Source organism: Amphiprion ocellaris, chromosome 1, assembly GCF_022539595.1.
Source record: "Amphiprion ocellaris isolate individual 3 ecotype Okinawa chromosome 1, ASM2253959v1, whole genome shotgun sequence".
Taxonomy (NCBI): Eukaryota; Metazoa; Chordata; class Actinopteri; family Pomacentridae; genus Amphiprion; species Amphiprion ocellaris.
In genome coordinates this window covers 34,710,295-34,726,607 of record NC_072766.1, presented here as the reverse complement: position 1 = coordinate 34,726,607, position 16,313 = coordinate 34,710,295, and the positions used below count along the sequence as shown (strand labels likewise).

General features: G+C 39.9%; 1 protein-coding gene across 1 annotated transcript; it reads right to left on the bottom strand.

The window, feature by feature from the left end:
• Positions 1–832: 832 nt before the first annotated feature.
• LOC129349513 (uncharacterized) lies at positions 833–16,223 on the bottom strand. Its single transcript, XM_055012911.1, has 8 exons — positions 11,022–16,223; positions 10,731–10,899; positions 10,312–10,590; positions 9,959–10,152; positions 9,500–9,814; positions 9,231–9,307; positions 6,107–6,583; positions 833–5,936 (listed from the first exon to the last, which is right to left on the bottom strand). Exon 8 carries the CDS (start codon positions 3,827–3,829, stop codon positions 2,447–2,449), a length of 1,383 nt encoding a protein of 460 aa, XP_054868886.1. The 5' UTR covers positions 3,830–5,936; positions 6,107–6,583; positions 9,231–9,307; positions 9,500–9,814; positions 9,959–10,152; positions 10,312–10,590; positions 10,731–10,899; positions 11,022–16,223; the 3' UTR covers positions 833–2,446.
• Between the last annotated feature and the right edge of the window lie 90 nt (positions 16,224–16,313).

Genomic DNA, 16,313 nt, shown 5'->3' with positions numbered 1-16,313 from the left:
GAAATAATCCATGGGCATGCAGACGTGCTCTAGCGTAAGTAAGGCAGCAGGTTGGCATTGAACCACTCTCTGGTAAACTGCAGGTGGTCGCCCTCGGTGGCCAGAAAAACCAGCTTTCCAGCTTTGTCCATCGCTGCGAGGCCCAGCCGATCCTGCACAAACAGGCAGGAATATCTTCAGTGTGGTTTAGAAGCTACGGGTTGAGAACGCTGCAGCACAGTTAAGAAAAAAATATCTATACAACTAACACAACCAGCAGCCTGCACTGCAAAAACTCAAAATCTTACCAAGTTTGTCTTATTTTTAGTCAAAATGTCTCATCCCACTTGATTTAAGATAAATTCACTTAACAAGTGACATTTCAGCAAGATGGAGGGACTTGTTTTAAGACAATGCATCTTAAATATCTTCTTAAGTAAAACAATCTTGAAATTATCTTGTTTTAACCCTCCTGTCATCCTGCGGGTCAGATTGACCCAATTTAAAGTTCAAAAATGTGGGAAAAAATATATATATATTTTCACAATGAAAATTTCCACATTTTCAAATTTTGGGGGGAAATTTTTGAACATTTTTTGGTGGAAAAAAAGAAATGTTAAAAAAAATGTTTCTTTAAAAACATTCGGAAAAAAATCAATGGTTGATTTTTTTCCAAATGTTCTTAAAGAAAATATTACAACTTTTACATATATATATATATATGGAATATATTACAACTTTTACATATATATATATGGAATCACTTTAGATATTTTTGTGATTTTTTTTGAAAGTTTTTATTCATTTTTTTTGAAACTATTTACAATTTTTAGATTTCTTTAATTTTTAAAAAAATGTTATTTCTTGCCAAATTTGGGGATTTTTTTTTTTTTTAAATAAAACTTTTAAGGGAAGCTTTTAAGGAATTTTCTTCCTGAAGATTTTACAAATTTTTTTTATAAATTTGGGGAAATTTTTGCTGAATTTTGGGATTTTTTTCAGACAAGGCAACAATATTTTTTGGTGCTGAAAATGAGGACAACAGGAGGGTTAAGACACCTAAGCTTGACAATCCTGGCAAATATAGCTTTAAATAAGTTTCCCAGCTAATTTTAAGATCTCAATATTCTAAATATCATATCTTATTTCAAGAAATCTTACCAAGCCATTTTTCACTTGTTCTATTAGCAGATTTTTTTTTCACTTATTTCAAGGTAAAAGATCCTTGAAATAATTTTTTTTTCTTGTTTTGAGAGGAGCATTTTTTTCCAGTGTCGGCAGCTTTTTATGGAAAATATTGTTTGACGTTCAATTCATACATTGTTTTACATATTTATAGCCCTTCTATTAAATTTGATATATACGTATGCACAATTTTAAAGTTTTTAACTGTTTTTTTTGGGGCAGATCACTATTGTTGATTTTTAATGGAATATCTCCATAGCTGTACAGAGGAACATTTTCCTCCTCCACTCCTGTGTTCTAATGCTACATCGTGTTAGTTAATGGTGTTGAAAGGCTCATTGATGATTAGAAAACCCTTTTGCAGATATGCTAGCACATGAATAAAAGTGTGAGTTTTCATGGAAAACATGGAATTGTCTGGATGACCCCAAATTTTTGAACGGTTGTGTATTTGTTTATTTGTAAGAGTCACAAACCTTAAAAGTTGAGAAGCACTGGAAAAAATGCTCCTCTCAAAACAACAAAAAAAACTTATTTCAAGGAACTTTTACCTTGAAATAAGTGAAAAAAACTGCCAATAGAACAAGTGGAAAATGCATTTATTTATCATTTATTATATGGAAGCTAATCTGTTTTGTTCTGAATTTTTTTCTGCTGAAAAAAAAATGAATTCATGGTTGAGTTTGAAGACGATAAACATCTTCGGTTTCTGGCTTGTTGTTTGGCTGTTGCTAGGTGGTGTGAGTGGCACAGCTCCCAGTGTGATGTCACAGAGAGACGCTTCCGGAATAATCACGTGAGGATCAGAGCAGCTGAGTTCAGACACTGACATACTTTATTCAATAAGACCCACATTAATCTGTTGTCTTCAGCAGAAGTTACAAATATAAAAAAGGTCTGTTAGAAAAGTCTGTTAAAGTCACTCAGAACAAGTGAGAAGAAGAAAGAATTCATGAGAAGCTGCAGCACACAGTCAACAAAGAGAAAAAATATTCTGGTATTATGATTTTTATTATTTAATTTTTATTTTAACTACAAAATATGACCTTCATGGTGGCGCTTTATTTTTTTTTAAGCCACTGTGATTCTTGTCTTACAGTATGTCAATACTGTACTATTTCGTCCTCATTTCTCATCCCTGTACATATTGTAAAAATTATTACTACTGTTCTATTATTTTTTTTTTTCTATTACTACACCTATTGCTACATAAGCTGCTGTAACAATGTCAATTTCCCCTGGCGTGGGGAGAAATAAAGGACTTATCTATACTGTGATTTTCTCACAAACGAAATGTGGATATAAAAAAAAGGATAAATATTGTAATCGCTATGATGTTAACTCCCACCCAGCTCCTCTTCAAACGGCGATAGTTTCTTCTCACCGCTACGAAGAACCTAGAGACTCTAGATCTCAAATTGTCTGGTCGAGGGATGGCTTCTAAATTAACCTGCAAAACCATCCACACAGCTTCCTTAAAAGATTCATCTTTTGCAGTCATCGCTGCCTCCAGCAGCTTTTCTGCAGAGCCAAACATCCTTTCAAGGTCCTTCGCCATGGCCTTCGATATTTCATCCGTCTCCTGGGTTATTTTTGTGATGAAGTCAGGTGACAGGTAGCGTTCATCCAGAAGGATCAACAGTTGCTTCAGGATGAGCTGGAGTTCCTCTGTGGTGACTAACGCCCTGGATTTACAGAGGAATTTGACCATCGCCTTCAGCAGCAGAGCGCTGACGACGTCCTTTTCTTCGGGGGACAAGTAGAGCGAAGAATGTGATTCTTTTCTGACCTGGGAAGTGGCGGGTTCAGGAGCAGAGACCAGTTCAGTCGCTGGTTCTTGATGGGAGGATCTGTTATCAGACTCAGACTCTTCTGACCTTCTGACTACATACTCGTTTTGCTCGTCCTCCAGATCCACAATGCTCTCACAAAACCTGTACAGGCATGCCGACATTTTATCAAATTGCGTTTTGGCAGCCTTGGAAAATTGATATCTTCTCACCGCTAAGAAGAACCTAGAGACTCTAGATCTCAAATTGTCTGGTCGAGGGATGGCTTCTAAATTAACCTGCAAAACCATCCACACAGCATCCTTAAAAGATTCATCTTTTGCAGTCGTCGCTGCCTCCAGCAGCTTTTCTGCAGAGCCAAACATCCTTTCAAGGTCCTTCGCCATGGCCTTCGATATTTTGTCCATCTCCTGGGTTATTTTTGTGATGAAGTCAGGTGACAGGTAGCGTTCATCCAGAAGGATCAACAGTTGCTTCAGGATGAGCTGGAGTTCCTCTGAGGTGACTAACCCCTTGGATTTACAGAGGAATTTTGCCATCGCCTTCAGCAGCAGAGCGCCGACGACATCCTTTTCTTCGGGGGACAAGTAGAGCGAAGAATGTGATTCTTTTCTGACCTGGGAAGTGGCGGGTTCAGGAGCAGAGACCAGTTCAGTCGCTGGTTCTTGATAGGAGGATCTGTCATCGGACTCAGACTCTTCATGGACCGTCTGTTTGGAAACTTTTTCACAAGTTTCCCTGGAGTTGACTGTAGACACAGACTCAGAAGGCCTTCCTGCTGAAGGACATCTTTCTGAGCTTCTGACTACAGACTCGCTTTGCTCTTCGTCCAGATCCACAATACTCTCCAAAATCTTGTTCAGGCGTGCCGACATTTTATCAAATTGCGTTTTGGCAGCTTTGAAAAATCGCCAACGTTCACGCACCTTTTGTGAAATTGTGAGTTGAATCCAGGTTTACAAACGTATTTATAGACTTTCTGGCCATTATGACATCACACATGACATCACAAAAATTGTGATGTCATGTGTGGTGCCATTATGACATCACACGTGACATCACAAAGAGTGTGATGTCATGTGTGATGTCATAACAACAAAATCAACAAAACACTGCAAATTATTCTGTAGTTCATCAAAATAGAAAATACTAGATTAAAATGTAGATGCAGGAATGAATCTGAGATGTATTTGCTCAATAGGAGATTTGTTTTATGAAACCAAAACATTCCCGTTCTACAGGTTTTGTGTGTGACATTCACCATTAATTAACATGTCGTCCTGCTCTTTGCCTCTGAAACCACTCAGATGTCACCATTTCTCATCCAAATGTAGCTTTGTGTTGAGTCATTTCTATTTAGCGTATTTCCAACTTCCACACTCACCTGCTGGGACAGGTGATCTCCTCAGGTGTCACTCTAAAAGGTTGATCTAAATCGGAAGAAATGAATTTTTATCTCGTAGCCATGCATTTTTTTTTGACAGACTATAGGTCCCTTGAATAACTTTTTAGAGCCCAGCTGAAGTGTTTATTATTTCAGTTTAACTGTGGATTTAGTTGAAACTCCTGTTTAGACTCTTAAATACTGTACAGATGAAACCTGCTCTGAAAACTGTGGATACAAACTGGTGAAAAATGCAGGACTGACCCAGAACCTGCAGCCAAAAGACAGTCATACCACAGCACTTATTCAATTTGCTTGAAACTGGAACGATGGTTTAAGTGTTGCCAACGCTATGCCTGAACCCCCAGAGCAAGGCCTAAGGCGACAGTGGCAAGAAAAACACCCTTTTAACAGGGAAGAAACCTTGAGCAGAACCTGGCTCTTTATGTGGGGGAACCATCTGCCTGCTGGCCGGTGGGTTGAGAGGGACAGAAGAGGTAGAGAGGTATGGTGATTGTGATCAGTCTGACATAGACAGCTTTTAATAAAATTATGTTCAACCAACAAACTACACTCAGTTAAATGGTATCAGCTTTACATCTTCAAACATTTTTTATACTGACAGGCAGCATAAACACAAGTGATTACTAATAGAAGTTAATCATTATTATTTAAAACAGATTTTTGTGTGTTACATACTTAAATAAGACAGAATGAGGTGATTATGATGGAAGTTCACAGCTTTAAACTTAGATTTAGTTAAACACATAGGTAAGCAGTTCAAGGGGCGAAGGAAAGCTAAAATCTAATGATTGTTTTGGTTTTGCAGTTTCGAGCTCTGATCAGCTCAGTGGTTTTGGTGATTGTTAAAAACATAACAGGCTTTTCAAACCTGCTTCCTGAGCTATAAGTTGAGTATCACACAGATAAACGATCAGAAAGAAAAGACTCCTTCCAGTTTAGACAAAAACTGATTAAAATCCCACAGAAATATTATTCGGTCTTGAAGGAGTTTGTGGGAATTAGAATGAATAAGTTAAATTGATAAACGCTGTAGAATTGTTTACAACCACCTTCACAGAATTCCAACTCTGCTCATCAACATTACGTTCCAATTATATATTTACACGTTAAAAATTACTACAAGACTGCATATATTAAACCACTGTAGAAACTTTTATATGGCCAAATAATGAGGGATATTTTCATTTTTCTTAATATTATGATGTGCAGCATTTCTATGTAATCAGTCACTTTACCATTCTGTGTATTTATCCCAAGTTTTCAAACAAACAGTAAAATATTCAAATACATTTTGTCTACGTGAGAGATATCCAATGGTTTTAAAATAGTGCTGTTTCTTTGCTTGGTTTTGTTTGTTTTTGGCTATTCTGATTTTCCAGCCATAAAATATGTTTCTGTAAAATCTACTCTTAAAGAAGAGCCTATAATGGAAAAGGTAGAAACAAATACAGGCCTTTTATTTGAGGCTTTTTCTCCTTTTTTTTTCTCCTTTGAGTCCAGTCTCAGTCCAGTCTCAGTCCAGCATCAGTCCAGCATCAGTCCAGCATCAGTTTGGTATCTGCTCTTGTCCGAAGCTGAAACACACAAACAGTACAAATGTTAACAGACACAGAAGTGATGCAGTCTGGAGTATAAAGTCATACAGAGACATCAGGATTTTCTCTGAAGTCAGACCTCGACTGACAGAATGTCTTCTTAATAATTTCAACAGAACTTGTAGGAACATTTTAATTTGGGAGCTTACCTGTCTTATTCTTATCCAGAGCTCTTCTTCATTTTCGTTTTCCCTCTTCCTGGTTCTGTCGTCTTCTTCACTGTTTTAAGCTGTTCCTCGTCGTCTTCCTCACCTCGTCTTGGGGCCGATTCTTCTATCTTTCCTCACCCTGGGGCTCGTCTGACCATTTCTTTTGCTGCCTCAGTGTGGTAAGAAAAGTAGGGACTCAGACAACTGTACTACGTATATTCCGGAATCTGCACCTCTGAAAGTGGCTGCAGAGTTTGGTGTTTCTTAACTGTTTTAAGTTTTTGCTGTATTTTTGCTGTATTCTTTCACATTTTGTTGTGATTCGTCAGCTGCTGATGGAGGTTTCTGCTCGGAGAAGAGTTTATTCAAGAGAGGAGCTTCTTTCATTGAGACAGAACAAATCTGGACAGCAACATCCAATTCCAGTGGACATCTTGAGGTGTTTTCATGGTTGCCGTGCTGGTGCAAAGGTGAAGGCTAGGAAATGGAGATATAAGCCCTTTCTTCCATCAGTCGTCATGGGAAACGTCAACTCTTTGCCAAACAAAAGTGACGAGCTGGAGACATTGGTGAAGACTGACAAAACATGCTGTAATGCAGTCTCCTGTGTTTTACTGAAACCTGGTTGAATCAAAACAACTCAGACTCAACTGTGGATCTACCTGGCTTCACTCTCATAAGGTCAGACAGAGATGCTAAAGCTAATGGCAAGAAGAAATAAGGGGGTCTGGCTTTATCTGTTAACCAGAGATGGTATAACTCCTCACATATAACTGTTAAGGAGAAATTGTGTTGTCCAGATATTGAACTGTTGGCAGTTGCTCTTCAGCCATATTATGTTCCAAGGGAGTTCAGTCATATCATAACAATACTTGTATACATTCCACCCGAGGCAACTGACTTGGATCTGTGTGATGTTTTGCATGATACTGTTGCTAGGATACAGACCCAACATCCTGAGGCACTTGTAATAATATCAGGAGATTTCAATCATGTCAGCCTTTCCTCTCACCTGACCGGATTTACACAGTTTGTTAACTGCACTACCAGAGAAAATAAAACCCTAGGCCTGCTGTATGCCAATGTCAAAGAAGCTTACAGAGCTACTGCCTTACTACCACTGGGCAGGTCAGATCATAACTTGGTTTATCTGCAGACCTGTTACAAACCTTGTGTGCTGAGACAGCCTGCAACTAAAGTCAAAATCAGAAGATGGACTCCTCAAGCTAGTGAAGCTCTAAGGGACTGCTTTGAATCAACAGACTGGAATGTGCTGCTGGAAACATATGAGGACAGTATGAACATTGACAGACAGGTTGATTGTTTTACTGAGTATATCAACTTCTGTAAAGACACAGTCATACCTGCAAAGACTGTTCACTGTTTCCCTAATAACAAACTCTGGATCACAAGCGACATAAAGGTAATCCTCAACCAGAAAAAAAGCTTTTAGAGACGGTGACAAAGAACGACTCAAAGAAGTACAACATGAGTTGAAGAGGAGACTGAAGATGGCAACGCTAGAATACTAAAAGAAGATAGAGAGGAATTTTCAACACAGCAACATCCGTGATGTGTGGAGAGGAATCAGTACCATCTCTGGACATAGCAATAAAAAGAAAAGGGAGCCAATAGTGGGTGATGTGGAAAGAGCTGATGAACTCAACCTGTTCTTCAAAAGATCTGACACTGTGGACACACCTACTTCCGCTGCTGCTCCTCCTTCTTCTCCTCAACATATGGAAATCCCCACTATACCTCCTCCTTCTCCTCTACCGTCTCCTACACATGTCTCCATAGCTGCAGCCACTTCCCTTCTAGCACCTGTACCCTTCTCTGTCACAGAAACAGGCGTGATGCTGGAGCTTGGGATACTTTGCTCTGGGAAGGCAGCTGGCCCAGATGGTGTGTGTCCAAGGCTGCTTAAAGACTGTGCTGCACAACTGTGTCAACCTCTCCACAGGATCTTCAACCTGAGTCTACAGCTGGGGCGGGTGCCTGTTCTATGGAAAGCATCCTGTATTGTACCAGTACCAAAAATCAAATGTCCGACTGAACTAAACGACTACAGACCTATTGCCCTTACCTCACACATCATGAAAACTGTGGAGCGGTTGACTCTATGCCTACTGAGGCTTAAGGTCAAAGACAAACTCGATTCACTGCAGTTTGAACCTGGAGTTTATGTGAGAATCATGTTCTTTGATTTTTCAAACGCATTCAACTCCATCCAATCCACAAGGAACAGTCCTGGCTCCATTCCTGTTCACACTGTATACATCAGACTTCAAATACAGCACTGAGTCCTGCCACATCCAGAAATACTCTGATGACACTGCTATCGTGGCATGTAACAGAAATGGACATGAAGCTGAATACAGGGATCTGATGAGTGTCTTCAGTAACTGGAGTCACAAGAACTGCCTGCTACTCAATGCCTGAAAGACAAAGGAAATGATCATAGATCTCCGCAGATCCAAACCCCATTTTCAGCCAGTGAACACTTGTGGCGTGGACATCGAGGTGGTGACATCGTATAAATATTTAGGTGTCCACCTTGATAATAAGTTAGACTGGTCTAAAAACATAGACTTCATCTACAAAAAGGGCCAGAGTCGACTTTTTTGCCTCAGAAGACTTCGATCATTAGACATCTGCAGTAAGATGCTGCAGATGTTTTATCAGTCTGTGGTAGCAAGTGTCCTGTTTTATGCTGCAGTCTGCTGGGGAGGCAGTATAAAAAAACAAGGATGCAAGGCATCTGAACAAATGGATTAAAAAAGCTGGCTCTGTGGTTGGAATCAGATTGAACACATTGGAGGATGAGGTGGAGAGATGTGCACTGAGCAAGATGGAGGCTATTCTGACAAACATGGATCATCCACTTCATATCTGCCTCAGTGAACAACAAAACATCGGTGGTGGACGGCTCCTATGCCTGCGCTGCAGGACTGAAAGATTCAGAAAACCTTTCTTACCATCAGCAATTAGACTATTTAATTCTAAAGTAAACAGATGAGAACCCAGACAACTGAATTTCCCTTCGGGGATTAATAAAGTTATTGTACTGTATTGTATTGTATTGTATTTGGTTGGGTGCTGCAGTGTTAGAACTCACACCAACCTGCTGGTCGGCTCGTTCTTCATGTGTGGAGTTCATGTTCTCTCTCTGACTGCAGGAGTTTTCTCTGGATTCCTCCTCTAATCCAAACACATTCAGGTTAACTGGGATTCTAAAATGGTCACACGTGTCAGTGCAAGCATCGACAGTTTTGTGTCGCTTTCTGTTCTCTGTGATGGACCGATGACCTCCAGCTAAACCCTCTACAGGACAAAGAGATGGATACACAAAATATTAAAACATGAATGAAGTGAATTTCTTCTTTGTCTCACCTTGTATTTCTCTGTGACAGGGATTCTTTGCTCATTGTTCCACATCTGGTTCCTTGTTCTGCTCTGATCCTTCTTGTTGTTGTGGGTCTTGGAGAGAGTTCGAAAGAGAACAAAAACAGAGCATATGAAATATCTAATGAGTCAGTTTGCTTCATGGACTTAGCTTGTGTTATTTGTCATCTCATGTTCTGGTCCTGGATCCGTTTCGGTCATTTCTTTTCTCATCTTGCTTCTGTTGCTCATTTCCTTCTTCTTTGGGACTTTTCCTTTGTCTCTGATTGTTTTTTGAAATTACTTGGTGTCATGGTGGCAGCTCTGAGGAAGAAAACACATGAATATACATTTTTCAGCTCATTCTGGCATAAATAACTACATTCTGTCAGATGGTTGTACATTAAACACTTCTGTATGTATGCAGTAACTGCAGGGTCATTCTTATTAAAGCATGTTTTAAATTACCAGTGCATCAAGCTCCCTAGAAAGTCATTTATGTTTCTCATCGCAGACTGTTCCTCATCTCTGGGTTCCCTTCTGGTGGGCTCAGTCTGTCGTCTTTATGCAACTCCTGGAACTGTGTCTCTTCTCTTGGTCTACTGGGGTCCTCCGTCCACTCGTCTTTTCTTCTTGGGTTCATGAGTCATCAGAAGTCGGTGCTGAAAGAAAAGACAAAGAAACAACGTGACCGAATCTGGTGTCAAATTTATCTCCTCTTATTGGATATATTTTTTAAAGGACACAAAACATGGTGTCCTTTGGCGATTCTTCTACTCAGTGAGCCGATGATGTGAAATGTGAGAGAGTGGTGTTCTTACCTGTTGAATGATGTCTCTCAGACTCCTCCATTAGAACTACTGCTCCACCTCCCACACCAGCTCCACTTCTTTTCACTCAGCTCCAAAAGGGGTCTTGTTTGCTGTTCCTTGTCGTCAAATTCATTCAGGTTTTGTGAAGCGCTCTTGGTCTGGGACCAGCTCACTTTGGAGATTTGGGGCTACTGTCCCTGACAGCACAATTCCTAGGATCACAGGGACACATAAAGCCTCCACCAGGATAAGGGGGCGATTCTTCAGGGGGGGTCGTTGTGGAAAGATCTGCGAAGAACAAAAAACACAAAGATATATTTTTTAATTGATTCTGACATAAATTAGACAGCTATGTACTATATACTAAATACTTGTGTCAGCATGCAGTATCTGCAGGGTCATTCTGACTAAAGCACATTTTCAATTACCAGTGCATCCTGCTTCTCCAGGCTCCTCATCTCTGAGCATCGTTCTCTTCTGGTGGGTTCCGTCCTCCGTCATCTAACTGCTGGAGCTGTGTCTTGTCCCTTCATCTACCGGGGTTCTCTTTTTCAGGTGTCTTTTCGTCTTGGTTCCTGGAGTCATCAGAAGTCAGCCCTGAAAGACAACATGCAAAAACAACATGCAGAATCCAGTGCAAAATTTCTCTTCTCCTATTGGAGGTTTCAGATTATAAATCAGCAGGTCTAAAGAATAAAATCAAAAGCTGTGAAAATCACCTTTACATGCGGCAGCTGTGGATTCATCTTAATTACCTCGTTGGCCAGCAGACCTTGTTTTTGGAGAGGAAACTACAACACAGTGACAAAAAAATGTGGTTAAAATTAATTAAGGTCAAGTTTTAGGGCATTTTGCCGGAGGTTCACCTTCAGGAGGCCCTAAAGTTGGAGAGGAGTTAGAGGAGGAGTACAAGCTAGAGTTGGTGGAAAAGACAGAGGAGGAGGAGCTAGAGGAAGAGAAGCTAGGGAGGGAGTAGGAGACACTTGGGGAGGGGAGATTGCAAAAGAAAATAAGGGAGGGAGGAGATGTGAGTTGGGAGGAGGAGGAAGTGTTAGAGGGGAAGGGGAGATGTTAGAAAGGAGTCTTGGGGAGGGAGCAGAGGAATAGATAAGGAGGGAGGGAGGAGGTGTGGAAGGGGAAAAGCTGCGTAAGAAGTTTGGGATGGAGGTAAAAGAAGAAGTGAGAGTGTGAGGAGGAGAGCTGGGTGAAGACTCGAGGGAGGAAGCAGAGAAAGAGAGATTAACAGAGACCTTTTAATGGTACTATGTGCACTGTGGTAGTAAGATGATGCCACATTCTCCATCACCGCTATAAAACACTGATACATTAACCAGCTGTGGCGCACAAAACCGCAGTCATGATTATGCATGCTGAACCTCAGCATCATGTGCAACCAACAACAGACCGTCTGAGAAATAAGCACACAAACGCATGATGTTCTGTCACAATACAGTCTCCAAGTTAGAAACTGGAAATCAAAATGCGTGCATGAGCATACAGTCACTGACACAGTTCAGAATAAAAGAGCACAACAGCTCTCGGACTCTGATTCAGACTGAAAACACTTTTCAGAGTGATGAAATAACAACATGTGGAGTTTAAGGATTTAGATGACAGATTCCACTGAGAGCTGAGCTCAGTTCAGCTCAAATCTGACGCTGTGTTTTAAACAACATCTGAACATCAGTTCACAAACCGGATCAGCTCTGAACTTAAAACCATCTGAGTCTCCCACAACATTTTCAACCTGCTAAACTCAGCTGTTGTGTTTACACCTGTACGTTCTGACGTCATGACGTTTCCCCACATGCTTCACAGCACCACAGTCTCCATGGTTACCAAAAATGCATACTGTTAGCATTTAAAAAAAAGTCCTACTGCAAACTTGTCTGTTTCTGAAAGTTTCTCCAAGGTTAGCAAAAATCTGTATTTTTATCATTTTATAAATAAAAAAAATAAATAATGCTGGTGCCATCTTGTTCCTAAAATTTTCTCAATGGTTAACAAAAGTCAATATTTCTTTTAGCATTTTGCTTAAAAAAAAGCACCCTGTGGACATCTTGTTTCTTAAACTTTCTCCATAATTAACAAATATCTACATTTTTAGCATTTTATGAAAAATGTCAGTCGCAATCTTGTCTTCATGGTTAAGAAAAATCTATATTTTCAGCATTTTATAAATTTTTTTAAACTGTCCTGGCCAGCATTTTGTTTCTTAAACTTTCTCTAGGGTTAACAAACATCTGAATTTTTAGCTTTTAATGAAAGACGGAACATTTGCCACCTGGTTTCTAAAAATGCCTCCATGGTAAACTAAAATCTGTCCTTTCAGAAGTGCATCAAAATAGCCCTGCTGCCATCTTGTTTCTTAAACTCTGTTCAAAGTTAACAATAATCACTATTTCTAGCATTTTATGAAAAACTGACCTGTCGCCATCATAATACACTGGACTTGTGCCGTGGTAATATACCTGGGGCATACATATCAAAACCATGTCCACCTTTAGGCCTTTCAGACCATAACATGATCCTACTGCTGCCAAAATACAGGTCACGACTGAAGACAGAGGGGACAATCACAAAAAACATTAAGATCTGGAATGAGGATGTGTCTGAGACACTAAGGGGCTGTTTTGACCTAACAGACTGGGAAATGTTTTTAATGACTGCGAGGATGATTTTAGCAGACTTTCTGATGTACTCACCTCATACATTATCTTCTGTGAAGAAACTGTCACCCAAACTAAACAGGTAACCATCCACCCAAACAACAAGAAGTGGGTCACCAAGGACATGAAAGCCTGTTTAGTGGAAAAGAAAAAGGCTTTCCTACAAGGTGACAAAGCCAGAATGAGGGAGCTACAGAAAGAATTCTGGAGGAAGGCCAAGTTGGCTAAAATCAGGTGCAAGGACGAGATGGAGAAAAAAATAACATCAGGAAATGCAAGACAAGCATGGCAGGGTCTCAACATCATGATGGGCAGATCATCCAAGCCTGCAGTGGTCGACTTTCAGACTCCGCCTCTCTTGCAGAACAGCTCAACATCTTCTTCACCCGTTTGAACAGTAACATCTCACCCATCACCTGGACCCCAGCACCCCTCAGTCCCCCCACACAAGCACTCACCATCAACAAACACCTGGCAACCTCCATCGTACGCAAAGTAAACCCCAACAAAGCCACTGGCCCAGACAGGCTCAGGGGCAGGGTACTGAAGGACTGTTTCATCCAGCTAGGTGGAGTGTTTACCGGGTTGTTTCAGCACCTCTTGGACTCAGGCATCATTCCAAAACAGTGGAAGGAATCCACCATCATTCCTATCCCCAAAAACACAAAACCGAAAGACCTGAAGGACTACAGACCAGTGGCCCTGACATCCATCCTCTACAAATGCATGGAGTGAGTTGTATGCCATCAGCTGTTGGGTGAGCTTGAAGGCAAACTGGATCCACTCCAGTTTGCCTACAAAACAAAAAGAGGTACTGATGATGCAAGTCCTCACTCTTTTAGATACAGTCACTAAACAACTGGACTCCACACACCCACACACAAGAATTTTATTCATGGACTTTTCAGCTGCTTTTAACACTGTAAATAACAACACCCTGCTACATCGCCTCTCTGACCTCCACGTTCACCCCACACTGATTTTATGGATAAAGGACTTTTTAATGGACAGACCACAGCATGTGTTTTTAAATGGTTTTAAATCCAGTTCAGTGGTTTTAAAAACAGGGCTGTGTTTGAGTGAGAGAAGGTGAAAAAACAATGTTTATTATTTCAACTTACTCAATAACAACTTACCCCTTATTGTAACGTATCTCAGCACACTTTATGACCTGGTTTCAATTGGTCCCTTCCTGGCCTTTTCAGGGTCCAGGTTATTCACTTCACCTGTCAGTGGTCATAATGTTATGGCTGATTGGTGTTTATAAGAAGGGGAAAATTTTCCTTATAGAAGGTGGGTAGTGGATCACAAAAAGGTGCTGAGCAATCAAGCTTTTGTGTGGATACAAGTGCTTAAATAGTTTGTGGTGGTCAGCAATCAAATGTTTTAAATATACTGGTGTACCTTGAGTGAGAGAAGGTGAAAAAACAATGTTTATTATTTCAACTTACTCAATAACAACTTACCCCTTATTGTAACGTATCTCAGCACACTTTATTGTGGGAACAGGCCCCAGTAGAAGTGATACCTGCATCTAATACAGTATTTAAGAAGCTCTACATTGAGCCACATCAGTGAAGGTACAGGACCTCACACAACGTTAAACGAAGACCCCAGAATTTATATACACAACTACACACACACACACCCATGGAATGCTCATCCATTGGCTCCGCCCCTGCCCGTCTTTGAACTCTGTAACATTCTGCAAGCTGTGCCACTCCGGCAGACCACTTCAAAAATGATAAAATAAACACTTTGGCTTCTACTAGGGAACACACTGAGGTTTGCTAATTAACCTAATAAGGTCCAAACATCCCCACTAATGTAAGTAATGGACGTTTTGGCACGCGTTACTTAATTAGTACCTTTTTTTTCCCCCTCACCAGTAAGGCCAGGAAGACCCAAACAAACTCAACTGGTGGACGTTCGGCCTTCACTAGTTCACCTGTACGCTGTAATATTCCGTCACTAGTTAGCTGGCTGCAGTTAAAGACCACACATTTAGACAAAATGGACATTTTTTTTACATCTTAGCTCTTTCTGTCCAATTTTCATGTTAACATTTTTGCATTGGTACATTTGTCTTTGAAATAAAAACTTTTTTGAAAACAGAAATCTGCTCATTAGTCAAGAGATCTTTTTCTTGGCATCTTTATTGGATGAAATGCATAATATGTACAGAAGCATCATTTTACAGTAAAATGATTTATTTTAGGCCTTTTCTTATTCTAAAACCTTTACAAAAAAAAAAACAAAACAAAAAAAACAAAACAATATTTCTGCCAACAGTTGACCTCATCAGAGCAGCTCACATTTAAAATGACATTAACAGCCCAGTAGTGGTAGTACAGGAGTAAGCTAACATACTAACAACCTGATCATATTAATATGGCATCACAAAACAAGAATCGACTGTCATGAAGTGATCAGGGCAAAAGGAAGGAATCATGTGCTGTCTGCACACGTTTTCCAGTTTACCCATAACCTCCATTATATTGCTCTTAAATCAAGTGCAGCTATGAAAATGTACAATGTTGAAATAATCCATGGGCATGCAGACGTGCTCTAGCGTAAGTAAGGCAGCAGGTTGGCATTGAACCACTCTCTGGTAAACTGCAGGTGGTCGCCCTCGGTGGCCAGAAAAACCAGCTTTCCAGCTTTGTCCATCGCTGCGAGGCCCAGCCGATCCTGCACAAACAGGCAGGAATATCTTCAGTGTGGTTTAGAAGCTACGGGTTGAGAACGCTGCAGCACAGTTAAGAAAAAAATATCTATACAACTAACACAACCAGCAGCCTGCACTGCAAAAACTCAAAATCTTACCAAGTTTGTCTTATTTTTAGTCAAAATGTCTCATCCCACTTGATTTAAGATAAATTCACTTAACAAGTGACATTTCAGCAAGATGGAGGGACTTGTTTTAAGACAATGCATCTTAAATATCTTCTTAAGTAAAACAATCTTGAAATTATCTTGTTTTAACCCTCCTGTCATCCTGCGGGTCAGATTGACCCAATTTAAAGTTCAAAAATGTGGGAAAAAATATATATATATTTTCACAATGAAAACTTCCACATTTTCAAATTTTGGGGGGAAATTTTTGAACATTTTTTGGTGGAAAAAAAGAAATGTTAAAAAAAATGTTTCTTTAAAAACATTCGGAAAAAAATCAATGGTTGATTTTTTTCCAAATGTTCTTAAAGAAAATATTACAACTTTTACATATATATATATATATATATGGAATATATTACAACTTTTACATATATATATATGGAATCACTTTAGATATTTTTGTGATTTTTTTTGAAAGTTTTTATTCATTTTTTTGAAACTATT

Bases quoted from the DNA above. Each gene is read 5' to 3' on its own strand.
- LOC129349513 (XM_055012911.1), bottom strand. From the start codon at position 3,829: ATGTCGGCACGCCTGAACAAGATTTTGGAGAGTATTGTGGATCTGGAC.